The 26,729-nt window shown below is 45.8% G+C and overlaps 1 protein-coding gene across 1 annotated transcript in view; it reads right to left on the bottom strand.

Moving 5' to 3' along the window:
• Nucleotides 1-25,201, bottom strand: part of RXRG (retinoid X receptor gamma) — a 51,890-nt gene extending 26,689 nt beyond the window's left edge. Inside the window, exons 1-2 of the mRNA XM_043450542.1 lie at nucleotides 24,783-25,201; nucleotides 5,807-6,054 (exon numbers count right to left, since the gene is read on the bottom strand). Coding sequence (XP_043306477.1) covers nucleotides 5,807-6,054; nucleotides 24,783-24,831 — 297 coding nt within the window. The 5' untranslated portion in view covers nucleotides 24,832-25,201. The remainder of the gene's footprint in view (nucleotides 1-5,806; nucleotides 6,055-24,782) is intronic.
• Between the last annotated feature and the right edge of the window lie 1,528 nt (nucleotides 25,202-26,729).

Genomic DNA, 26,729 nt, shown 5'->3' with positions numbered 1-26,729 from the left:
AAAATGAATAAACAAATCTCTTCAAGGTCCCGCATTCTAAAGGGTAGAGTGTTACCAGCTCTGCTGATGACAGAGGGAGAAAGTGGCATAAATCCATGTCCCCTCCCACTGCTGTCTGGCCTCCACTTCTCTGAGAGGCTGACACTCTCATGGAACACAAGACTGGAAGTTCTCAGGTCCCTTTGCTATGCTCCCTTCGGTTCTGTCCCTACACCTACACAATGCTGCAACTTATCTGCATGATATTCATCTTTTAATCCTTGGCAGCCAACAGGAAGATCCTGGGGTCACTGTTAAGACAGAAGACACCATGGCTGTGAGTAAATGCAGCGTCATGGAGACTGAGTGGCCCGTGGAGACTTGGGGTCTAACCCTGGCTCCACTGTGACTAGCTGTGTGAAGTTGGACACATCACCTGAGCCCACTGGGCCTATGTGGGATGAGGGGCCTGGACGGAACTAGTGGTTCTCAGCTGGGCAGGGATGGGGCAGTTAGAATCCTCTGTGGGGCTTTTACAACTCACACGAGGGCCAAAATATGGGATGAGGGAGAACTGTGTATGCTGAGAAAGACCCTACAGGTGAGGGCCATTAGATTACAAATCAGGGTTAAAAGGACTGGCCAAATGGGACCCACAGAAGTACTCTGCTTGGCCATGAAATACTTCAAGTCTCTGAATTTGAATGGCTTCAAGTGGGGAGAGCAGCTCTCTACAGACCCCACCAGACTCATTCACCCTCCTGTGTTACCTGTCTGGCCCCTGACTTCTGTAATCCCTACGCTAGAGAACTGATAAGGTCTTCTCCAGTTTCTTTAATCCACAGATGAAAAACTTTCTGAAGTCCTTACTGGCTATAACATTCTATGACTCCACATGGCTTTGCTTTTAGACTCTGAGCACACTCTCTCTCTCTCGGGAGAGTCTCTGAAATTCTCTTTGTAGCAGTAAGAAATGCTAAACCATAGGGGCCTTGTCTATTCTTCAAGCTATCAATTCAAAAGAGACTATAAGATCTACTAATTCTACTGCTAGACGTGCTGGTGGTTGGGACAACTGACCCCAGTTGTGAGATACCAGCACAGTGAGAGAGTGTGGTAGACAGGGTTATTATTCCTAGTGCTTCACTCCTGCTAATTCTTCATATCCTTTGCATTGTGTCTTTATAGTTTCTTACACTAACAGGCACAAATTATTCCCCTGTCCCACCAGTGTTGGAGTCAGTCATACAGTTTCCTTAGACCAATGGGATATCAATGGACATGATGTGAGCAGAGTCTTCACTGTATTTTCCTGATTTGGTTTAGACTTTCCCACTCCTGAGGGATACCTTGAGAAAAGCATGACCCAAGAAGCTGCTGCTCCTGTAGTCGGGACACGAAGAGCTGACCTGCACCCAGGCTGCAGCCTAGACCAGCTCCCCCACCAACTGAAACAGAACCTTCCTCAGTTCAGTTCAATCCCTCAGTGGTGTCCAGCTCTTTGTGACCCCATGGACTGCAGCACGCCAGGCTTCCCTGTCCATCACCAACTCCCAGAGTTTACTCAAACCCATGTCCATCGAGTATGTGATGCCATCCAACCATCTCATCCTCTGTCGCCCCCTTCTCCTCCTTCCTTCAATCTTTCCCATAACCAGGGTCTTTTCAAATGAGTCAGTTCTTCGCATCAGGAAACCAAAGCATTGGAGCTTCAGCTTCAGCATCAGTCCTTCCAATGAATATTCAGGACTGATTTCCTTTAAGATTGACTGATTTGATCTCCTTGTAGTCCAAGGGATTCTCAAGAGTCTTCTTCAACACCACAGTTCAAAAACATCAACTATTTGGCGCTCAGTTTTCTTTATGGTCCAACTCTCACATCCATACATGACTATTGGAAAAACCGTAGCTTTGACTAGATGGACCTTTGTTGGCAAAGTAATGTCTCTGTTGTTTAATATGCTGCCTAGTTTGGTCATAGCTTTTCTTCCAAAGAGCAAGTGCCTTTTAATTTCATGGCTGCAGTCACCATCTGCAGTGATTTGGAAGCCCAAAAAATAAAGTCTGTCACTGTTTCCACTGTTTCGCCATCTATTTGCCATGAAGTGATGGGACCAGATGCCATGATCTTAGTTTTCTGAATGTTGAGTTTTAAGCCAGCTTTTTCACTCTCCTCTTTCACTTTCATCAAGAGGCTCTCTAATTCCTCTTTGCTTTCTGCCATAAGGGTGGTATCATCAGCATATCTGAGGTTATTGATATTTCTCCCAGCAATCTTGATTCCAGTTTGTGTGTCATCCAGCCTGGCATTTCAAATGATGTATTCTGCATATAAGCTAAATAAGCAGGGTGACAATATACAGCCTTGACAATATACAGCCTTTTCCTATTTGGAACCAGTCTGTTGTTCCATGTCCAGTTCTAACTGTTGCTTCCTTACCTGTATACAGATTTCTCAGGAGGCAGGTAAGGTGGTCTGGTATACCCACCTCTTTCAGAATTTTCCACAGTTTATTGTGATCCACACAATCAAAGGCTTTGGCCTAGTCAATAAAACAGAAATAGATGTTTTTCTGGAGCTCTCTTGCTTTTTCAATGATCCAACAGATGTTGACAATTTGATCTCTGGTTCCTCTGCCTTTTCTAAATCCAGCTTGAACATCTGGAAGTTCACAGTTCACATATTGTTGAAACCTGGCTTGGAGAATTTTGAGCATTACTTTGCTAGCATGTGAGATGAGCACAATTGTGTGGTAGTTTGAACATTCTTTGGCATTGCCTTTCTTTGGGATTAAAATGAAAACTGACCTTTTCCCGCCCTGTGGCCATTGCTGACTTCCAAATTTGCTGGCATATTGAGTGCAGCACTTTCACAGCATCGTCTTTTAGGATTTGAAATAGCTCAACTGGAATTCCATCACCTCCATTAGCTTTGTTCGTAGTGATGCTTTCTAAGGCCCACTTGACTTCACATTCCAGGATGTCTGACTCTAGGTGAGTAATCACACCATCGTGATTATCTGGGTCATGAAGATCTTTTTTGTACAGTTTTTCTGTGTATTCTTGCCACCTCTTCTTAATATCTTCTGCTCCTGTTAGGTCTGTACCATTTCTGTCCTTTATTGAACCCATTTTTGCATAAAATGTTCCCTTGGTATCTCTAATTTTCTTGAGAAGAACTCTAGTCTTTCCCATTCTGTTGTTTTCCTCTATTTCTTTGCACTGTTCACTGAGGAAAGCTTTCTTATCTCTCCTTGCTATTCTTTGGAACTCTGCATTCAGATGGGAATATCTTTCCTTTTCTCCTTTGCTTTTCGCTTCTCTTCTTTTCTCAGCTATTTGTAAGGCCTCCTCAGACAACCATTTTGCCTTTTTGCATTTCTTTTTCTTTGGGATGGTCTTGATCACTGCCTCCTGTACAATATCGCAAACCTCTGTCCATAGTTGTTCAGGCACTCTGTCTATCAGATCTAATCCCTTGAATCTATTTCTGACTTCCACTGTATAATCCTAAGGGATTTGATTTAGGTCATACCTGAATGGTCTAGTGGTTTTCCCTACTTTCTTCAATTTAAGTCTGAATTTGGCAATAAGGAGTTCATGATCTGAGCCACAGTCAGCTCCCAGTCTTGTTTTTGCTGACTGTATAGAGCTTCTCCATCTTTGGCTGCAAAGCAAATAATCAATCTGATTTCGGCATTGACCATCTATTGATATCCATGTGTAGAGTCTTCTCTTGTTTTGTTGGAAGAGGGTGTTTGCTATGACCAGTGCATTCTCTTGGCAAAACTCTGTTAGCCTTTGCCCTGCTTCATTCTGTACTCCAAGGCCAAATTTGCTTGTTATTTCCAGGTATCTCTTGACTTCCTACTTTTGCATTCCAGTCCCCTATAATGAAAAGGACATCTTTTGGGGGTATTAGTTCTAGAAGGTCTTGTAGGTGTTCACAGAACCATTCAACTTCAATTTCTTCAACATTACTGATTGGGGCATTAGATTACTGTGATATTGAATGGTTTGCCTTGGAAATGAACAGAGATCATTTTGTCATTTTTGAGACTGCACCCAAGTACTGCATTTTGGACTCTTTGGTTAACTATGAGGGCTCTCCATTTCTTCTAAGGGATTCTTGCCCACAGTAGTAGATATAATGGTCATCTGAGTTAAAGTCACCCATTCCTGTCCATTTTAGTTCACTGATTTCTAAAATGTCGATGTTCACTATTTCCATCTCCTGTTTGACCACTTCCAATTTACCTTGATTCATGGGCCTAACATTTTAGGTTCCTATGCAATATTATTCTTTACAGCATTGGACTTTACTTCCATCACCAGTCACATCCACAACTGGGTGTTGTTTTTGCTTTGGCTCCATCTCTTCATTCTTTCTGGAGTTATTTCTCCACTGTTCTTCAGTAGCATGTTGGGCACCTATCAACCTGGGGAGTTCATCTTTCAGTGTCCTATCTTTTTGCCTTTTCATACTGTTCACGGGGTTCTCAAGGCAAGAATACTGAAGTGGTTTGTCATTCCATTCTCCAGTGGACCACGTTTGGTCAGAACTCTCCACCATGACCTGTCCATCTTGGGTGGCCCTATATGGCATGGCTCATGGTTTCATTGAATTAGGCAAGGCTGTTGTCCATGTGATCAGTTTGATTAGTTTTCTGTGATTGTGATTTTCATTCCTACGGACTATACAATCCATGGAGTTCTACAGACCAGAATACTGGAGAAGGTAGCCGTTCCCTTCTCCAGGGCATCTTCCCAACCCAGGGTTCAAATCCAGGTCTCCTGCTTTGCAGGCAGATTCTTTATCAGTTGATCCATAAGGGAAGCCCAAAAAGAAAATGAAGTGGCTCAGTCATGCCCAACTGTTTGTGACCCCATGTACTGTAGCCTGCCAGGCTCCTCCATCCATAGGATTTTCCAGGCAAGAATACTGGAGTGGATTGCCATTTCCTTCTCCAGGGTGTCTTCCTGACCCAGAGAGTGAACCCAGATCGCCCGCATTGCAGGCAGACTCTTTACCTGAGCCACCAGGGGATCTAGAACTTTCCTAGACAACACATAAACTTGTAAGAAAATAATTGTGTGTTTTTGTAAGCCATGGCAATTTGGGGATTGTCTGTTATGCAGAATCATTGAAGCAATAGCTGACCACTACAAGAAATGAAGGTGGATGATCTCAGTGTGACATTGCTAGAAGGAAATAAACAGCATCTGGCCAACCTATAGTTTTCTTAGAGCAGCAAAGCAATGTCTACCACGCATATACATCCTTGCCTCTATTGCAGCAAAAGGCACTAGGAACTAAAGTGAGGGTTTTTTGCCCCTGAGTTTCCACAATGTTTGCCTCTATCTCAGAGATAACATGTATGTAACAGTCTGCCTTGTTTTAGATTTATCCATGTGCAACCTGCTTCTCAATGGTAAACTCCTGGAGAGCAAAGACCACATCCTGATCATTTCAGTATCACCTACAGGATGTGGAAAAGGACCAGGCACTTCAGTGACTTGAAAAATACCTAGTATTGAGTTGAGAAGGATCAAGGGGGTCCATCCCATGGAAGACGAACAGGCCTAAGAGATGTTGAAATTACAGCCGGGACTGAACCATCAAAACGCCTGGACCATGAGGCACTGTCAGTTCTCTGCGGCCGCCTGAGGACACGCTCCGTGACGGCCGTGCGGGGGGGAAGCCTACACAGACAGCCCAGTTCCTTCCCCAGCACGCGTTAAGCACCTACTGAGTGTTGGCCCAGCAGCAGGATGAACCTGTTAAAGACGTCTGGAAGGACACTGAAGACGACGGACGCACACCTACCTGAGAGCTAGGCGGGGCCACCAGATTGATCCCTGGGGGGGCTGCCAGTGCCCCCGAGGGTGGGCCCATGGCAGAAGTGATGACACGATACGGAGAGCCCAGGGCGTTGAGGGGGGCCCCCACTGCACCCAGAGTTCGCGGGGCACTCACTGGGGTGTCGGTGTAGCTGGGGCGGCTGTCCCCGGGCTTCCCTGTGGACAAGGCCGCCGATGGACTCATGGACGTGGAGCCAGTGTGGCCGGGAGAACCTGCAAGGAGAGAAAAGTCAAGGTGATGGGAGGGTTGGTGTGTGAGGACAGAGTCCCCTCTTTTTGTCTCCTGTATCATTCCCCTGCTTCCAGCCATAGCCGCACACCTGTGAACTCACTGCTGGCAGAATAAAGGCCAGCAAAGACCAGGAAGGAGAAAGGACTTGCCATCGGACAGGTCCGCTGGTACGCCACATGGAATTCACCTTGAATTGTATCAGAACAACAATCAGGGCCACAGGGACATAACCCACAAGTCCCCAGGCCTGGGGGACTGTGACCTGAGCCAGTCAGACAGGGAAGGTGGTGAGTCCATACCAAACTCCCAGGTGGGGGATGGAGTGAGCAGGTGTCTGGGCTGCTCCCAGAATTCCCTGCTCAAACTCATTTTGCTCTGAGAACAAGGGTAGGGCTGAGCCTCTATATAGTCAGGAGTCATTCATTCACATGTAATGAGCATCTATTATGGTGCAGGTACCACATCAGATGCTAGCGATTCAGAACTGAAGGGAACACTGTGCTTGCTGTCGGGAACACATTCCATTATGATCACGGGGAAGGCAGAGGCTGTTAGCATGCCTTTCACTGTCTGTAGCTTTTGCATTTTAGTCCCATAAGGTTCTTATCCAATCTCTAGAGTGTAGGCTTAATCAGCGCTTAGGGAAGAAGACTCAGGATGGCTGGGCATGGCTCAGCCGCCACAGAGGCCCAGAAGGCAAGTGTGACCTGGCCTGCCCAGACTGTTTCTCCTCTGGGGATAGGAAGCTGTGGCCACAAGTGTCTGCGAAGTGGGCTCTGGACAGATGGCATCTGGTACCTTTTCCTAGAAAAGTTGAGCCCAAGTTTCCTCCTAGATGCAACTCAAGATAAAAGAAAAGAAGCATACCCAACTTCCATCTCAGGAGCCCAGCATGGAGCACCCTCTCCAGAAGAGAGGAGCTGTGAACTTTAGGGTCCACAGCAGCAGGGCAGAGACTCGGGAGAACAACAGAGCAGCCCACCGAAAATCACAGTCCCAGTTCCCTGTGTGGCTGGCATGCAAGAACAGATTCTGCATCATAATTATATATATATATATATAGTTTCCATTTATTTTCATTAGTTGGAGGCTAATTACTTTACAATACTGTAGTGGGTTTTGTCATACATTGACATGAATCAGCCATGGATTTACATGTGTTCCCCATCCCGATCCCCCCTCCCACCTCCCTCTCCACCCGACCCCTCTGGGTCTTCCCAGTGCACCAGGCCCAAGCACTTGTCTCATGCATCCAATCTGGGCTGGTGATCTGTTTCACCCTAGATAATATACATGTTTTGATGCTGTTCTCTCGAAACATCCCACCCTCGCCTTCTCCCACAGAGTCCAAAACTCTGTTCTGTACATCTGTGTCTCTTTTTCTGTTTTGCATATAGGGTTATCGTTACTATATTTCTAAATTCCATATATATGCGTTAGTATACTGTATTGGTCTTTATCTTTCTGGCTTACTTCACTCTGTATAATGGGCTCCAGTTTCATCCATCTCATTAGGACTGATTCAAATGAATTCTTTTTAATGGCTGAGTAATATTCCATGGTGTATATGTACCACAGCTTCCTTATCCATTCATCTGCTGATGGGCATCTAGGTTGCTTCCATGTCCTGGCTATTATAAACAGTGCTGTGATGAACATTGGGGTGCACGTGTCTCTTTCAGATCTGGTTTCCTCGGTGTGTATGCCCAGGAGTGGGATTGCTGGGTCATATGGCAGTTCTATTTCCAGTTTTTAAGGAATCTCCACACTGTTCTCCATAGTGGCTGTACTAGTTTGCATTCCCACCAACAGTGTAAGAGGGTTCCCTTTTCTCCACACCCTCTCCAGCATTTATTGCTTGTAGACTTTTGGATAGCAGCCATCCTGACTGGCGTGTAATGGTACCTCATTGTGGTTTTGATTTGCATTTCTCTGATAATGAGTGATGTTGAGCATCTTTTCATGTGTTTGTTAGCCATCTGTATGTCTTCTTTGGAGAAATGTCTGTTTAGTTCTTTGGCCCATTTTTTGATTGGGTCATTTATTTTTCTGGAATTGAGCTTCAGGAGTTGCTTGTATATTTTTGAGATTAATCCTTTGTCTGTTGCTTCGTTTGCTATTATTTTATCCCATTCTAAAGGCTGTCTTTTCACCTTGCTTATATAGTTTCCTTTGTTGTGCAAAAGCTTTTAAGTTTAATTAGGTCCAATTTGTTTATTTTTGCTTTTATTTCCAATATTCTTGGAGGTGGGTCATAGAGGATCCTGCTGTGATTTATGTCGGAGAGTGTTTTGCCTATGTTCTCCTCTAGGAGTTTTATAGTTTCTGGTGTTACATTTAGATTTTTAATCCATTTTGAGTTTATTTTTGTGTATGGTGTTAGAAAGTGCAAGAACAGATTCTGAATGAGCAGGTGCTAGGTTTCACCACGGCACCCATGTTGTCCTCATGGACGGAACATGAGAGGGTTATGCAGAGAGGTGGTCAGTAAGCATGGCCTGCAGAAGTCATCCAGTTCTCCACTTTCTACTGGAGCCAGACACACTTCTACTGGAGCCAAACTATAGGGCAGTCTTAAGCCTTTCAGAGACCTTAGTGATACTTACATAGTACTAGGACTAGGATGCAGAGAAGGGGTACTCTCTTCACATTCTGGAGGGGAACGTGAAGCATTGGAGGTGTAACTGTGCAGCGATTCTTAAACATAAATATCTCACTAGAAAAATGTCAACCTGGAGTTGCCCTTGGAGCTTCTCCTAGCTTTCTTGCTGTTTTGTTTCCAAGTGATGTCCAACTCTTGAGACCCCATGGACTGTAGCCCACCAGGCTCCTCTGTCTATGAGATTTCCCAGGCAGGAATACTAGAGTGGGTTGCCATTTCCTCCTCCAGGGGATCTTCCCGACCCAGGGATTGAACCCGCATCTCCTGCATTGGAAGGTGGATTCTTTACCTGCTGAGCCATCAGGGAAGCCAGCTCTTCTAGCTTAGTTAAGGTCTACTTGTAGAAAGAACAGTCACTCCTGTGTCTGAAGAGGCCAGAACCTTCCAGGAGTTTCAGTCTATGAGGGACACTTGTCTCATAAACAGATGAATCCCAATTGCCATGTTCTAAGGACCACAACTGAGGTGAACCACACACTGTGGGTCCACAGAGAAGTGGCTAAAGGGCTCAAAGGGACGGGCGAGACACTTCTTCTGTGTCCTAAGTAGCATCAGGCAATTTCCATACATTAACTCATTCTACCATCTTGACAACAAGGCGTGAAGACCATCTCAGCCTTTTATAGATGAATGACAACTTGGGCTTAGCCTCACCCCCATGCTGCTCCAAGTGCTGGGATGACTTGCCCCCACCTCCTTTGTCTAGAAGTTTTTATTTCTCCTTCAAGGTCTAACTCAAGTATCACCTCCTCCAGGAAGTCTTCCCTGATATTCTTAATCTGGTTTGATGCCCTTTTCTGTTTTGGTAGTAACAGCTTATTTATTTCCTTGTATTTTCCATTAAACTGAAAGGGAGAACCGGTCTGTTTTTGTATCCTTACCGCTAGCACGTTACCTGGCATTAGCCAGGTAGCAAGTGGCAGATTCCAGATTCAAACTGTCAATCTGAAGCCCATGCAGTCTCCCGTGTGCTCTATCAAGGACAGCAGAGATGATTTGGAGAGCCACCACATCACAAAGTACAAGATGACTCAATTATGAAGTGATCTCAAGCTGAAAGTTCATCTGAAGGAGAGAGAAGAGGGCAACTTCCAAGAGCTCAAGCCAGAAAAACCAAAAATCTTCTCAGACGGTCACTGATTAGAAAGAACAATTTTAGCCTCTTCAGCAACCCTGGAAGACTGTGACATTTAAAGAAGCCAATGTGCACCTTGAGCCTGCCACTAAGATAGCATGTGACAGGTGCGTTAGGAGCCAGCCCAACCTGATGGGTGAGGAGCCGTGAACTTGGCTGGGGTGACAGCTGTCCTTCCCCAAGCCATCTGAAGGAGCCAGCCCAGCCTGATGGGTGAGGAGCTGAGAACTTGGCTGGGATGACAGCTGTCCTTCCCCAAGCCATCTGAAGGAGCCAGCCCAGCCTGATGGGTGAGGAGCCGTGAACTTGGCTGGGATGACAGCTGTCCTTCCCCAAGCCATCTGACGGAAACCGACTTTCCCTTCCCTGCGTGGCCTTTCCAAAACTGACCCAAGGACCCTGCATATTCTACTTGAAGTGGGTCTCGGGGACTGTGCCTTTCATTTCTACATCCCCAGGGTGATGTCCAGTGCATCACACCATCCCAGAGCTATGGGACAGGCAGGAACAAGATCTTCCTTCACACAGTCATCAATCTGAGGGTTACCAAGGTATGCAGCCTTTGACACTGGTGATATGGAACATCTCAGGTGGTGTTTTAAGTGATATGTAGGCAAACGTTTAAAATATATTAATAGTTTTATTTTTTTATTTTATTTTTTTTTTTGGTTTTTGTCATACCTTGATATGAATCTATTTTTTTTTTTTTTGGGTTTTGTCATACATTGATATGAATCTATTTTTTTTGGGGGGGGGGTTTGTCATACATTGATATGAATCTATTTTTTTTGTTTTTTGGGTTTTGTCATACATTGATATGAATCTATTTTTTTTATATTCATTTTTACTGTTTCCTTCTGTTTATTGCAAGTGACTCTGCTTCCATCTTTTTTATAAAATTATCTTCCTAAAAATCACTACGTTTTCCCAAAAGAGTAAACTGACCTCAGAAAATTTCTATGTACAAGAACATGTGATACGTTGAATATCATGAAAACAGTATGCAAAGGAATGATGTTTAAGAAACATGGACTGTAATTTGCTATTGATAAGGAGGGAGAAATGGAGAATATCACAAAATTTCCAGTTCTGTTTTGTTTTGTGTTTATGAATTAAGTTTACTCTTTTTAAATTTTATTTTATATTGAAGTATAGTTGATTTATAATGCTGTGTTTGTTTCAGATGTACAGCTAAGTGATTCAGTTATAGACACTGATTTAATGTTTTTGTAGCTATTATTTATTATATGTAGCTATTTGTAACATCTAATACATATAGACAGATATGAAATTTAGCTTTCATTCCACATATAAAACTAAAGTATTGACTAGCTTGATCATTTACTTAAAAAAAAGAAACATGAGCTGTACAAAAAATATGAAAATATGGACTTGGGGAAACTCACAAATTGTTTCCAGAATAAAATGAGAGGATGTGAGAGAGATTTGAAATTTAAACTACATTATTTTTATTATAATTAGTAATAATACAAATGAAGACAATCAGAATATTCCTCAATTACTCAGTGATGGCAATGGCACATTGAGACAGAATGCAACAGCCAATTAAAGTCTGGTTTACCATGGCCTTTAAAATGTCTGCTGAGACGAATGGATAAGGAAGCTGTGGTACATATAAACCATGGAATATTACTCTGCTGTTAAAAAGAATTCATTTGAATCAGTTCTAATGAGGTGGATGAAACTGGAGCCCATTATACAGAGTGAAGTAAGCCAGAAAGATAAAGATCATTACAGCATACTAACACATATATATGGAATTTAGAAAGATGGTAATGATAACCCTATATGCAAAACCGAAAAAGAGACACAGATGTACAGAACAGACTTTTGGACTCTGTGGGAGAAGGCGAGGGTGGGATGTTTCGAGAGAACAGCATGTATACTATCTATGGTGAAACAGACCACCGGCCCAGGTGGGATGTATGAGACAAGTGCTCGGGCCTGGTGCACTGGGAGGACCCAGGGGAATCGGGTGGAGAGGGAGGTGGGAGGGGGGATCGGGATGGGGAATACGTGTAAATCTATTGCTGATTCATGTCAATGTATGACAAAACCCACTGCAATGTTGCGAAGTAATTAGCCTCCAACTAATAAAAATAATTGAAAAAAAATAAAAATAAAAAAAAATAAAATGTCTGCTGAGATGGGCCATATTTTTATAAGAAAAATTAAAAAATTAAACACATCTTCACAAATACATTTTTATTCTTCGCCTCTCACAATGAATGACCACTGTTGCGTAGAAATAAATAGCTTTGCTTTTAGAAAAGGTGGAAAATAATGAGTGTTGTTCAATGGAAAATTAATCCACTCTCCCAAATAGACACTAAAACATTCCTATCTAGGACATTTTTATCAGTTTCTTCGGCTCTCACTTCTTTTTTTTTTTTTTTTTCCATAGCCATGTGGGAACGACAGCTAGTACAAGTTTTCCAGAAGTTTGGTTTCTAGTCCAAATCCAAAGTGAAGATTTTCTCTAAAGCTCTATCTGGCTCCCGTGCAGAGGCTGGGAGCACAACTTTCTCCCTGACCACATGCCCTCTAGATCCTCATAGCCCCCCATACTGTGCCCACTCTCAGATGCCTAGGAAATGCACAAAATCTCTAGTCTGCAGAGTTCATTCTTTTTGCACAGCAATTATTTTTATAGACGTTAATTCATCTGATGGGAGAGGGATAGCTGCCTTTCTCTGGACCTTCTCTTCTCTCCTCGCAACATACCAAAGAAATGCCTTTCATCTTTCCAGGGCTCACTCTCCCCAGTAAGAAGGCGGCACCTAGTGGCTTCTAAGATCCCCTCCAACACTGTTCCATGAACACTGAGGTGGGTGGGACATAGCTCACTGGCATCTAAAAGAAGGATGTGCAGGTGGTGGTGGTCTGGAATGGTCTGAGTACAGACCACGTGCCAAGGGGCCCGTCATCAGCTGGACCGTGTTAACCCTTCAGGCTGTTTGGATTCCAGATTGCAGTTTGAGATGCTGACAGTGTCACCAGGAGCCAAAGAGGTTATGGAATCTGCAAAGTGTCTGATTTTTGAAGTCCATGAGTGCATCATAGGGCATCCAGGGTGACATCTATGTGGAATACAAGACTCTGAAGCTGCCCAAACACCCTAGGTTGGATGGAGGTTACATCACTTTCCAGTCATGTAAACCTGGGCCAGGAACTTGACCTCTCTGATCTAGTTTCCTCAGCCATAAATGGAGGTATACATACCTAGCTCAGAGGTGCTAAAACCATTTGAGACCACTAGCCCAGGGGTAGCAGTTACAATTACTTACCGTACTATAAGGTTGGTGAGAGAGACCTATGTCTGGCTTGAATACCACTGTAGAAGGTTATGTAAATAGAGTTTAACCCAAGCCACACCAATAGTAAATGTTCTATTAAGAACAGCTACCATCAGGCACTAGTCCTTACATACCAGTTATTTATAATATTAACCACTCCTCTGAGCCCAGAGTGCCCCTCCATCATCCCAGCAACCTCAACCCTTCCCCTTGGACCCTCCAGATCTCCCCATTATCCATCACAACATGGAAATTTCCTCCACGCTTTCTTTCTGAATGCCTGGTACCCTACTGGCTATCACATATTTTAAATTTCACCACAATTATCTTTGTGGTGTCTAGTACTGTGCCTGGAACACAGTAGATGGTCAAAAAATATTTGTTGACTGATCAGTGAATGAGCTTCCCTGGTGGCTCAGAGAGTAAAGAATCTGCCTACAATGTGAGAGATATAGATTCGATCCCTGGGTTGGGAAGATCCCCTGGAGAAGGGAATGGCAACCCACTCCAGTATTATTGCCTGGAGAATTCCATGGACAGAGGAGCCTAGCGAGCTATAGTCCATGGGTCAAAGAGTCGGACACTACTGAGAAACTAACACTTTCTTTTTCAATGAATGGAATAGTTCTTTTGTTAACTGATACAACCATGTAGGGAGTTCATCAGTAGAAATCATTTGCATGAGAAATCTATGTTCCTTATGTTTACCAAAATGAAAATCTCTGAAATCGCTAGATAACAAATTGCATGTGTGTGTTGAGGGGACACTTATTGAGAAAGAAAAGCCCAGGTACTTAGAACTACAGAATTCAACCAAGGCAAGGAAGTTGCTTAGCAACCTCATCCTCAGCCGGTAAACATAAAATGTCAAGCATGAGTCTTTCTGATTGGCCAGACAAGGGAACAAATGGCTTGCCGTTTCCACCCCTTAACTGCTGTGCCTGGGTAGAGAGTTCACTGTCCCATCCTCAGGATGGAATGGAAACTTGGGATGAATTATCAATAATGGTAACACCCAGCCACAGGGAAGGGGACAGAGGTAAAAAAAAAAAAAACTTGCTATTTCTAAGAGTCAGGACTCTCCATTAGAAACGTCACGGGGCCCTATCTCAATCTACTTTCTGTCACGATGGACACAATCTCACAACAACCTGCCTCCTTATCACTAATGGAGAGATGTGCTACATAAGCCTAACAGTCCTAGAATATTCAGAAACCTGGCTTGTGCTTCCTAGTCAAAGGGAAACTTGTTCACACATCTTTTCCCTGCTTGGCTCATAATATACAGACAGGCTGCAAGGGAGGTAGGGAGGCCTGCAATATGAAGACAATCAACTGACACTTAAATGTCATCTCCTCTGCTAAGTAAAAACAACAGATAATATTTATTAAGCAATTGCCATGAGCCAGACATAGATCTAAACACTTTACATATACTGACTTAATTCATCCCTATGAACCCCTTTAAAGTTACCAACTTTCATTCCTATTGTACAAATGAAAAACGGGGGGACAGAGAAGTTAAACAACTGGCCCAAGAGAACATGGCTAGTACATTATACAAGCAGCACTTGATTCTAGGGGAAGGGCAGCAGACCTGGGTGTTAATCCTGGCCGCACCATATACTATACTGGCTATGCGGCTCGTTATAACAGTTACTCAGGATTGCTCCTTCCTCTAGCTTCCCCGGGCCCAGTTTTTGTCCCCAGCTCTGCCCTTCCTAACCCAACTGTGGCCTGTCTCAGGATTCTGACTTGGTATTCTCAGTTTTAGATTTTTATTGGAGTAGAGTTGATTTACAATGCTTAGTTTCAGGTGTAGAGCAAAGTGATTCAACTGTACATATATTCACTCTCTTTTAGATTCTTTTTCCACATGGGCCATTACAGAGTACTGAGCAGAGTACCCTGTACTATACAGTGGGTCCTTATTAGTTACCTATTTTATACACAGTAGTGTGTACATGACCTGGCACTTTCTGACTAAGACACTCCAGCCCCTCATATCAAACCCAAGCTCTGGTTTCCTTCATCAGGTAGGAAACCCAGTCCTCAGTTCAACTCAGCTTTTTCCTCTCTCTTTCTTCCACAGAAGGGGCACTCAGATGCCCGGGCCTGGCTGATATGCATTTCTTATATTTAAACTGCTGTGGCATTTTCAAAAGCACTTTCACATACTCGTCTGAGCTGCACCACCGCTCTGAGACTGGACGGGAAAGTACTGTACAGGCGTTGAACTCCACTTCTAACAGAGGTGGACATCACATCATTAGCTGAATTCTTACTGAGCACAGGGAGAAACTGCATTTTTTTACCGGGAAGCCTTCTCTGCTACCAACGTCCTTTCTGGCTTTCGCAGTGGGGAAAGTGAAGAAATATGATGGGGGTGGCAAGCGTGTGGGAAAAGAGATGCTCCCTCGGGCCCTGGGGCTCAGCCTCCTTGGCCTCTCAGCTGGAATCTGAGGACACAAGATGCAGCAGCTAATGAACTGCTGCAGCTCCGACCAGCCCGCCAGCCTGAGCCCACACAGCCCGATTCCTGGAGGCCCCTCAGGAGGGCTGGCGGGCTGCCGGGTGGGGGCGGGGGCTTGCTTCTTCCAGGGCTTGGGTGAGGGGGAGGGCGAGATTGGCAGCGCCTCCTCCCTCTCTGCCTCCACTGTCCCCTCCATCCCTCCTCCTCCCTCCACCCCCACCCCTTTCCCTAAAACCTGCAATGATGGAGGTAGTGAAAAGCAGCAAAGATTGATAATTGGCCTCATTATTACCAGCATTATATATAATTATAGCAAAACCTCACTCATTTGGATCAATTGAGAGAAAAAATCAGTCTAAATTCGTGACAAGTTGGCAGATTACTTTTAAATTACAATTTTATTACTTCTAAGTAACACACGTGAAGAGTTTGTGTTTCAAGTACCACAAGCTACTGGTTATTAAGTGGGGATTTTATAAAATCTGCTTTAAAAGATTCTTTTGTAATTAACACCTGGTTAATATGCTAATGAGATTTCTACTATGCTTTCTTTTTAAATTGCTTAGAAACCAATGTAACTTAAAGAGGCTCAAGTCTTCCACAGCCTTACTTGCTTAACAAACATTTTTGTTGTTATTTTTCATGAATGTGCAAATGCAGACTAGTTCCTGCTATGATCAATTTAACCACCATTCCAAATTAATCATATCACAAATTAGTAAGGCCATGTTGTTTGGGGTAGCAATCAGACTTTCAGGACTTGAGGAACCACTTCATTTTCTAGAGAAGTTGCATGACTTGGTGGTGCAGTCAGGACAAACCCTGGGTCTTCTGCTCCCACGTCAAAGCTTATTCCATCCAGTACATACTGCCTTACATTTGTAAAACTCTTTATAATTATTTGCTGTGTATTCCCACATCAATTATTGGTTCTGTCAGTCAAAAAATGCTTGTTGAGGGCTCCTAACTGTGGACGAGGCTCCATGCTGCTGTCCCGTCCCTCAGTCGTGTCCGACTCTGCGACCCCATGGGCTGCAACACGCCAGGCTTCCCTGTCCTTCACCACGGCCCAGAGTTTGCTCAAACTCATGTCCATTGAGTCAATGATGCCATTCAGCCATCTCGTGCTCCCTGCTAGGTGCTACACATAGAGCAGGCCCTTGAGGCCACTATCTGTTCCATCCAAGCTTCAAACTGACTCAGAGTAGTTGGAAAGGAAGAAATTATCCTCATTAGACAGATTAGAAGACTGAGGTTTAGAATGATAAAGGGACCCTTTCAAGTATTTGCTGTGAATTATTAAAGACCTAGAATCTGAGTTTAGTCCGGCACAATTTCTGTCAGCCTCTCTGCATGTAATTAATGGCGTTTTGCTTACATACCACCCTTCCCACCCAGGACCAAATTTGAAACTTGTTGGTACAGATGGAGAAGGCAATGGCACCCCACTCCAGTACTCTTGCCTGGAAAATCCCATGGACGGAGGAGCCTGGTAGGCTACAGTCCATGGGGTCGAGAAGAGTGGGACACGACTGAGTGACTTCACTTTCTCTTTTCACTTTCATGCATTGGAGAAGGAAATGGCAGCCCACTCCAGTGTTCTTGCCTGGAGAATCCCAGGGATGGAGGAGCTTGGTGGGCTGCCGTCTATGGGGTTGCAGAGTCGGACACGACTGAAGCGACTTAGCAGCAGCAGCAGGTACAGATGGATATTGTGCCATCCCCAACGTATTGGAGGCACAAGGGGTTACTGGAGAGTAGGGGCTCCACCAAACAGGACCAGCTGTCTGTCCCTTTAAACCAAACCCATGCACTGGTATGCCATGTACCAGTCCATCAAGACAAATGCCAGGAAGTGCTCCCGGCGTTGACTTACAGTGCCCCCCTCTAGCCCCTTGTTCCTGGGGTCCTTGAACACCAATTCTGCACACACCCAGCTCTTGAATTCATGACTTCCATCTCTTTCTCTGTCTCTGTAGGCTTCTTGTTCACATTCTGAGGGGATCTTCCTTACCCAGGGATCAAACCCTGGTCTCCTGCATTGCAGGCAGATTCTTCAGTGTCTGAGCCAAGAGGGAAGCCCCAAACAAATCATCATTTTAGAGTGTCATTAGTGCATGCTTAGTCGCTCCGTCGTGTCCAACTTTTTGTGACCCTTTAGACTGGAGAAGGCAATGGCACCCCACTCCAGTACTCTTGCCTGGAAAATCCCATGGACCATTGAGCAACTTCACTTTCACTTTTCACTTTCACACATTGGAGAAGGAAATGGCAACCCACTCCAGTGTTCTTGCTTGGAGAATCCCAGGGACAGGGGAGCCTGGTGGGCTGCCGTCTATGGGGTCGCACAGAGTCGGACACGACTGAAGCGACTCAGCAGCAGCAGCAGCAGACTGTATCCTGCCAGGCTCCTCTGTCCATGGGATTTTTCAGGCAGGAATATTAGAGTATGTTGCGATTTCCTCCTCCAGGGTATCTTCCTGACCCAGGGATCAAACCCGCATCTCCTGCGTCTCCTGCATTGCAGGCAGATTCCTTAACGACTTGGCCATCGTAAAGCCCATGCTCTCCCTAGCCTCTCAATATGGACTGTCTTCTATAGCTTGCAGGTATTTTAAAATATTGTGAACCATAAGCAGAAATAGAGACATAGAAAACAAATGTACGGATATCAAGGGGAAACGGGTGGGGTGGGAAGAATTGTGAGATTGGGATTGCCTTATATAAACTGCTGATACTGTGTATAAAACAGAAAACTAAGGAGAACGTACTGCATAGCACAGGGGACTCGACCTGATGCACTGTGGCGACCTAACTGGGAAGGAAGTCCAGAAAAAGGGGTATGTGTTTACAGATAGCCGCTTTCTTGTGCAGCAGAAACTAACACAGCATTATAAAGCAACTATACTCCAAAAAAAACTAGTTTAAAAACAGAGAACCATACCCTTAGTGCAGTGTTACCATTGGGTAATGGACATGGTAGTATTTGTTCTCAGGTCCCAAATACCTAAATTCCTTGGACCATTCTCTTAACCTCAGCCCCAAAAAACATTTCTAGGAATAAATCATCTCCAACTGTCCTACAGACTTCAGAGCTTGTAACTGGCTTATATACTCCTTCAGGACAGAGGATGGGTCTTCATTCTTGGTGTCCTACACAACCCCTGCACAAACCAGATGCTGAGCCAAAGTGTGCTAACTGAAAGATTGAAAGGCCCTCCTGGAGCAGTCTGAAATATTCTCTCCCTCCTGGCGATCTCTAACTTTTGCTCTGTTCCCTATGTCACTGGGACTGAGAAAACACAGGTATCATGAGCCCCAAGCTTTCCAAGAGGCTGCTTCCCCATGACATTAGGGACCAACAAAAGCAGAGACCAAAGAGATGCTGAGTCACAGAAATGCAACCCAGGCAACCAGCCTAGAAGGAACATCCCAACATATTTATTAAGCACTCTCTTTGCTGTTCCTCTGACTTCTTGTAAATGTATTTTGAGTAAAAGATCACAAGCTTTTCCATTTTTTAAGTTCAGATGCTGAATTCTAAAATCCCATTAGGAATCTGAGCTTGGTCTTGAACGTGCAAACTCTTGCCTCTCCCTTGCTCCTTTCTCAGTTACAGTATCTGATAAAAGCAGCCAACAGCCCCAGGCCGTACAATTTGAAGTTGAGGAAACTCAGGGGAATATGACTCACTCAGGACACTGGCCTGGGGTGAGGGTATCCCGATGATTATAGGGATGGGAGGTCCCAGGTCACTGCCCTCTTTCTGCCAGATCTCATCTGCCAGTGTCTGTCCTGGAATGATTTGCTAAAATATAATTTTCTGTAACTGGCCCAGAACTGATGCCTTATTTACTTCACCTTGTCAGCCTCTCAGTGCACAGTCTGACACGTGAAGAACAGGCATGCCTCCTCTAAGAAAAACCTACATATAAAATTTAAGCTGAATGTACTACCATAGTCTCCAAGTTTTCTGAAGTAGGAAAGAGAAACAAACTTTTATTGTGTGTTTACAATTTTCCAGCCTTTGTTTTATTGAATCCCTACACTGTGGAATGTTAACCCTTGACTCTGTATAGTCGGTAGTATTGTTGTTTTACAAAGACAGGAGGGGAGGGCTCTCTGTGGCTTAGCCTCCCTCCACATTTCTTTCTGCCACTGCAGGTGGCCCCCAAGGGCGCTCAGGAGAACCCAGTTTGTAGAGCATAAGTAGCCACAGGTCGCAGGCAAGCCCCACCTGCTTCCCCTAGTGTCCTCATCCCTGACTGATGGGTCAGTTCAGATGAGCTACAAGTCTTTTTCTGGCTTTAAAGATTCAGCTCTTGCAGGGAAGCTGGGGTGGGAGTAGGGGGTAGAGGAGGGGTGAAGAGCTGTTTAGAGCTAGTGTTGTTATTCACTGCTAACTGGGAGACAATCAAAATAGTACCAAAACTTCTCTGGAATAATCCCCTAGGGGTGTGCCAACATACTCAACGCAGCACATCCCCATGCATTAGCTTATACATTTGACCACAGCCACTTCCCCGTCACAACAGAAGAGCTGAGCAGTTGTGACGGAGGCCATAACCAGCCACTGAACCAAGACCTGGGTCAGTCTCAAGAAAGCCACCCAAACCCAGGCCTTCTAGAACATTCGCTCCTTAGACTCCCTGGGCCTCTGTGTTTTCTACTTTCAAATAAGAGAAAAAAATAGCAGCTTCCTCCGGGAGCCCCCGGCACCCCAGCCACCCAACTCTGGTGGCTAAGTTCTCTGCAGATACAGAAGCGACATAATGAGGGGAAGGAAGAGGTGGAGAATTTTGATTACTCTTTGCATAATTTCTTCCCCCAGTTGCTATTCAGCTCTCTATCTCTTGGTAAGATTGTAAATGTTTCAGAAAATAGTTTATACTAAATATACTCCTTCCTAAATCTCATAAACATTTATTCCTTCCTACATAAACCCTAACCACTTACCTCCATGGTAAGTCCCTATTAGCCACCCACACATTTGTGGAGGGGAAAAATATGTTCTGGCATACACGTAAACACACACACACCCTCCTCCCACATCCTCATATTGCCCTCCACACACAGACACACACATACACACACACCTCCAACTCAGCCCCTCCTCTGTGGCTATTCTTATGTAAGAAGGGGACTCTTCTACACAAGTGGTCAGACTCAGTAGGGTAGGGCTCTTACGAATCAGTAGCCCCCAGAGAAAAAGTGAAAGTGTCAGTTGCTCGGTTGAGTCCGACTCTTTGCAACCCCACGGACCGACTGTAGCCCACCAGGCTCCTCTGTCCATGGGATTCTCCAGGCAAAAATACTGGAGTGGATAACCATTCCCTTCTCCAGGGGATCTTCCTGACCCAGGGAAGATCTCCTGCATTGCAGCCAGGTTCTTTACCATCTGAGCCACTGGGGAAGACCCAGGCCCCCAGAAGAAGCTGGCAAACTAGTTCCCCAGAGGCCGCCATTGCACCTGCGTGACTGCTGAGTTACCATGTACTTTACTTCTCGAGGCCAGGCTCCTGCGGATACAGCTGCTCGGCAGTGCCGTGACTGGCTTGGGCTTCCTCAGCCCTTCAAGGGATGTGCTGCTGCCTTAGCTTCCCGTGCCAACTCTGTGGCCCACAGAAGTTGTGAGAGGCATCTCAGCGCCGCTAGGACTCAGGACCAGACTGCCTGGGTTCAAAGCCTTGGCTGTGCCATTTTCCAGCTCTGGGACCTTAAAATGAGTTATTGCAGCTTACAATGCCTCAGTTTCCTCGTCTATAAAAGGAGTGCAATAATGATGGCAGTAATACCCACTCAAGGAGTTGTCATGAGGATTAAATAAGATGATGATGGTGAAGTGCTTACAATGGTAGTGGGCACTTAGGAAGCGCTACTGTGTGCTTGTTAAATGAAATGAGACAAGTGCCCTCTCCCCTGATCTCCTTTTCACCCTGAGGATTACTGCACAATTGGAAGGGGGATTACAGGATTTGTTCTGCCATCTTCTTAGAGGCTGCAACTGTCTCATCCAGGCAAACAAATCTCTTACTGGGCAGCTGGCAGGAAAAAAAGAAGAGAAAGGTTCTTACCTCATCACATGGGAGAGACCAGAGCTGGGCAAGTGGGCACCTTGGTGGGGTGCCCAGCTAGTCCCCACCCTGTGGCCAGTATGCCCAGTGTCTTGTTCACTTATGGGAGGATGGTCCGATATCTGGTAAGCACAGCCCAGACACAAATCCCAGGTGTTATTTCCCAAGGGTGACATTGCTTCCCTAGAGATTCTCAGAAATCACAGGAGCCCTCTGTGGTTCCACTTGCTGATATATGAAAGGACAGAGGTCATACTCTAAATCAATTATATGTGTGGTGCAACTTGCCTCATTGGGGTAAAAGGAGAGAGACTGTAGGCTACATCTGCTTCAGACTTCAGGTCTCCCCAGCTCCTGCAGGCAGGTCCTTCTCCCTCCCTCCCTCCCTCCCTCACCTCTGCAAGCTCTCAGGCAGACCTTCCTACAGATGGGGTCCTTGCCTTTGCTCAAGGTTTCTGCCTCCTAGCTGGCAAATACAAGCACAATGGAAAACATCAGTATAACTAAACCAAATAATTGTTCTCCTCCCCCAGGAATGGGGAGGAAGAGGAGCATTAGGGCAGACAGCCTAGACAATCCTTTCCCCTCCCCTCCACGGTTATATCAGCCTACTCTTGCATGGCCCAGCCATTGTGTTTCCTTTTATCTGAAACCTAATTACACTAAATACCAGAGCTCCCACAATTATGAAAATTTAAACCAGCAACGTATCTGGGTCTTTACAAATTTAATTTTATTTCCCCAGGTTCCTAATTCATTATTCTACAGTAATTTTTGATTTTTAAATTAATTTGCATGTTAGCACTTGGGCAGAATAGAGGGGACAAAAATATTAACTTTTATTAAACACCAAATATATAGACAACTCTCTGTATCTGCTTTTTCAAGCATTTGCATGTTTAATGCTCACAACCATGGTCTGAGATAGGATTTTAAACTACATTTTAGAGATGAGGCTCAGAGAGGTTCAATATCTTGCCTAAGGTAACACAGCTAGTAAGTAAAAATCTAGGAACCAAACTCATTTCTCTCTATATATAAAGATAGATAGATAGATATCTTTCATGCTCTTTTCACTGTATCAGATAGGAGGAACGCTATTAGAAGTTGGACTCAGGGGCTTTTCTAGAAGGGCTCTCCTCCTCAACCCCATATAACCTTAGACTGGTACTGCCTTTCTTGAGGCCTCAGTTTACACATCTATATTAAGAGAGGACTAAGGTGCTCTTTGAGGTCTCAGGATATTACAATCCCAAGATTCCAGACAGCAGCTTCCAGTGAATTTTGGACTAGACCTTCTTTCTCCAGACTGTCTCTTCCTACACCTGTCCACCTTCAACCCTTTTGTTCACCCCAACCATCTCAGAGGGTCTCCTTGGCAGTTAAGAAGCCACAACCTCACAGACTTCGAGGGTCCCAAGAATCTCATGGATAGGCATGTTCTTCAGACAACTGAACTCAGAAGGAAAAGGAAAAAGTGCTTCTCAGCTGAGAATGGGACCAAATGGGAGTCAAGGAGGCTTTTCACAGCACCCAACTGTATACTGAAGATCAGATGTCCACTTCACAGCCTTGGCCACCACACTCACTGGGTCACGTCACAAGACTGGCCCCAGTAGCTTCAACATTATCTCCCCCAGAACCCATTGGATCCAAGGGCCCCTCACCCATTGGATCCAAGCAGCAACCTCCTTCTACAACCAGGAGTGCACACAACATGCAGGATTACGATGAGTCTGGGTAGTAACAAGCTTGCCCGGTACAAATAGTACAGACTATATCTCATGAACGTCTGTATTATCACACTAACTGCACGCTTGGTCCATAAAAACTGCCCAATGCAGCCCGAATAAAGAAGCAAACCCCCGGGCTTAACGTCTGCAGGACAGGGACCCCATCCGCTTTCAGTGTCCCACTACACCTATGGAGGGGCATGCCCAGCGGAATAGGCAAGCTTTGCTCCCAAGCCTTCAGATGAATTGCCTATCTGTCCTCACAGGAGGTGGGGAGGGCAGGGACTTTTCAGTTCTCAAGACCTAACAAGAATTTCTGCTTTGTCGTGCCTGCCAGCCTCTGCTCTCCCCTTTGGCTCCTAAGAACCCAAACCTCCGGCCACCAGCTGACAAGTCAGAGGCAGCTGGTCAGCAGTTGGGCCCATTTACCCGAAGCTGGGCCACTGGGCTGCTTCTGTCACTGAGTCAAAGGAGTCTCGGGACCAAAGGGCCTGGGTGTGAGGGCAGCCCCTGGGAAGTGCCACCTGGCTGCCCTGCCTGGCTTGGCAACCTGGAGCTCCAGCTGCCTGCGCTCCACTCTGAGAGCCCGGACCCCCCACCACGCCCAGATCTCGACCCTCAGGGTGGAGGTGGGGGTGGTGACCCTGGAAGTGGAATTGGGGACAGCCGCAGGGGAGGGACAAGAGGCTATTAGCAAATCAAGAGGGGAGGAAACGGAGGAAGGAAAACACCGCCGCAAATTAAAGCACTGTTTTCTTTTTTAAAAAATTCAATTCTAGGGAGATCTGCTTTTAAATAAAATAATCAGTCTGATGTTATGAAGTATCCCAGGTACCCTTAATATTGGCAAAACCTTTTCCGTCATGTTTTTTTTTTTTTTTTCTCATGGCAAGCTGGGTACTAGGTTCATCCCAGTAATTTCCTCTTACCTCTCCCATTCTTCACACCCCCACAAGCCCACTGAGTTAGAACAATGCTCTCAGTCTACCTTTGTCTCAGACAGACTCCCAAGCATGTTGGCTCAGGCTCCTTAGAATATCCCCAGATCCTCCCATCTGTTCACTCATTCGAATGTGCAAACAGATCCTCACCTACGGACCGTTCTCTCCCACTCCCCCTCCCTCCCTCTCCCCATCCGTGCCCCTCACTCCTGCCCGCGCGCTCACACACACACTCGCAGGGAAACACACTCTAGACGCCGATAAACACAGATGCCCTCCTTCCCAATTCAATCCTAATCCAGTTATCCGGATCTCCCCATCTCCGCTCGGCCTCTCCAGACGGTCCCGGCGTTGAAGCCGTGTGAAATACTCACCTCCAAAGCCTGTGGGAAACTTCATGAAGTGAGAATAATTTCCATACATGTTGACTCTTCAGTTCATAGTCCTCCCGGGCGCGTCTGCTCAGTGGCTCGGCCTCTGCCTGCTCCCAAGCGCAGCCGGGCTCCCTTCAACTTGGGCTAACAAGAGTGGTCATCGCTTCCTAGCAGCCCGGGCAGCTCGGGCTGGGCCAGCCCTCTGGGATTAGTCAGGAATCTGCCTCTCGATCTGAGCGTCCACATCGTGCGTCGAGCCGGCGGTGGCGGCAGCAGCTGGTGCCTGTCAGTAATCACGCATAATGCCGCCGCCGCCGCTGCCACCCTGCCACCGCCGCGCTGCCGCGGGAGGCAGATCCTGTTGCTAGTTTGATTAAGTCGGGGCAGGGCTGCTGCGCGCGACTCTTACCGCTCCCGGCTGGTCCCCAGAGGTCCCCAGCGGTGGCTCGATCTGTTATCTAGGAAGCCAATCGATGTGTGACTGACCCAGAGTAGGTCAGGACAGAGGAGGGGGAGGTCGGGGGGGGGGGGCTCTTTAGATGTCTTTTCTTTGACTTGCACCCCCCCAAAAAAAATCAATGGGGTTTAATTAAAATGGGTTTCTTCGCTATGGCTTCTAGCTATCCAATGCACTTGGTGTTTGATCTGGGAAAGGAGGTGGGGATGGGGTGAAGAGAGAACAGACTCCTTCATAAACCCAAGATTGGCCAGGAGTGAGAGATCCTCCCCAACTTTGGAAAACTAATCCAGAGCGGCCCTTAGACTTGGGGTAAGCACCACCTGCTCTGGTGGCGGGAGGCACTGGTCTGTGCTCTAATGGTAGAAGCTTGAGAAGGGCAGTTAGGAGCCAGAGCTCACTCACACAGAACACAGTACAGGTAGGGAAGACGGACAGGTGGTCCTTCTCTGATGCGTCACTGAGGGGAGGTGGTCGCCTTATACACCACTGTCATCAGGCCGCCCGTTCAGAAAGTGCCACTGAGTCCTCACTGGCACAGAGCTTCTTTGGAGGAACCGACCCGCAGATTATAAGGTCTATGCATCCCCTTTGATTGGATCTGCTATACAGTTTTTCTGACAAACCACTGACCCACCTATACCTGCATACCTCCAGTGATGGGAAGCTCAGTGTCATTCCATTCCATTTCTGAACAGCTCAGGAGAACGTTTTCACTGAGCTAAACTCCATCTCCTCCCCGCTGCTTCTGCCACAGGTTCTAGGCTACTCCCTGGGGCCACACAGGAGAAGCCTGTGGGGTCTTTCACAGTAGGATCATCTGCAAAGTCAGAGATAAATCTCCCAAGGCCATAATCTACATTCTCTAGGCATTCTTGTCTCTTTTATTCATTTCACATATATCACCAACTGTTCAAGTCTGTTCACAACCTATCCTTTTTCTATGAATGTACTTCAATTTACATAGATACCCTTATGGTAGGGAAAGGGGTCAGCCAGACTTGGATACAATACTCCATATATGGTCCAAATTTTGTCCTCGTGGTGTTTGTACTGGGAGGGCAATAGGGGTGCTATCAGCATACCCACCAGAGATCAGGGCCATGATCTGAGCTCTGAGGGTTTTCTTCAGAGGCAGCACTGCACATAGACAGTCATAGAGGCAGTCAAATCAGAGTCCCATGGTGGGGAAATAAAAAGAAGGTTCGCATGGTAGGAGAACCCAGAACAAAAGCTAAGAATAAAGGGCTAGAGGAAGGAACAGTCGGGATGGCAAGAGGGGAGGAGGCCAAGATGGAGGGTCAGAGCAAAAGCAGGTCAGGAAGGAGGAAGAAAGATCAAGCCAGCACTGTGAAGAGTCTTGTTGCCCAGAGCTCCCCTAGCAGGTCTCTGGTCTCAGAACATCAGCTGAGACCCGCATGGACGTGACCAGTGAAAAACATACATGGAATATCGTTTGCTAAATTGCATTAGCTCTGGGCAGCCTCACA

The sequence above is a fragment of the Cervus canadensis genome, chromosome 2 (genome assembly GCF_019320065.1).
Source record: "Cervus canadensis isolate Bull #8, Minnesota chromosome 2, ASM1932006v1, whole genome shotgun sequence".
Classification (NCBI taxonomy): domain Eukaryota; kingdom Metazoa; phylum Chordata; class Mammalia; order Artiodactyla; family Cervidae; genus Cervus; species Cervus canadensis.
This window is presented reverse-complemented; position numbering and strand designations above follow the sequence as displayed.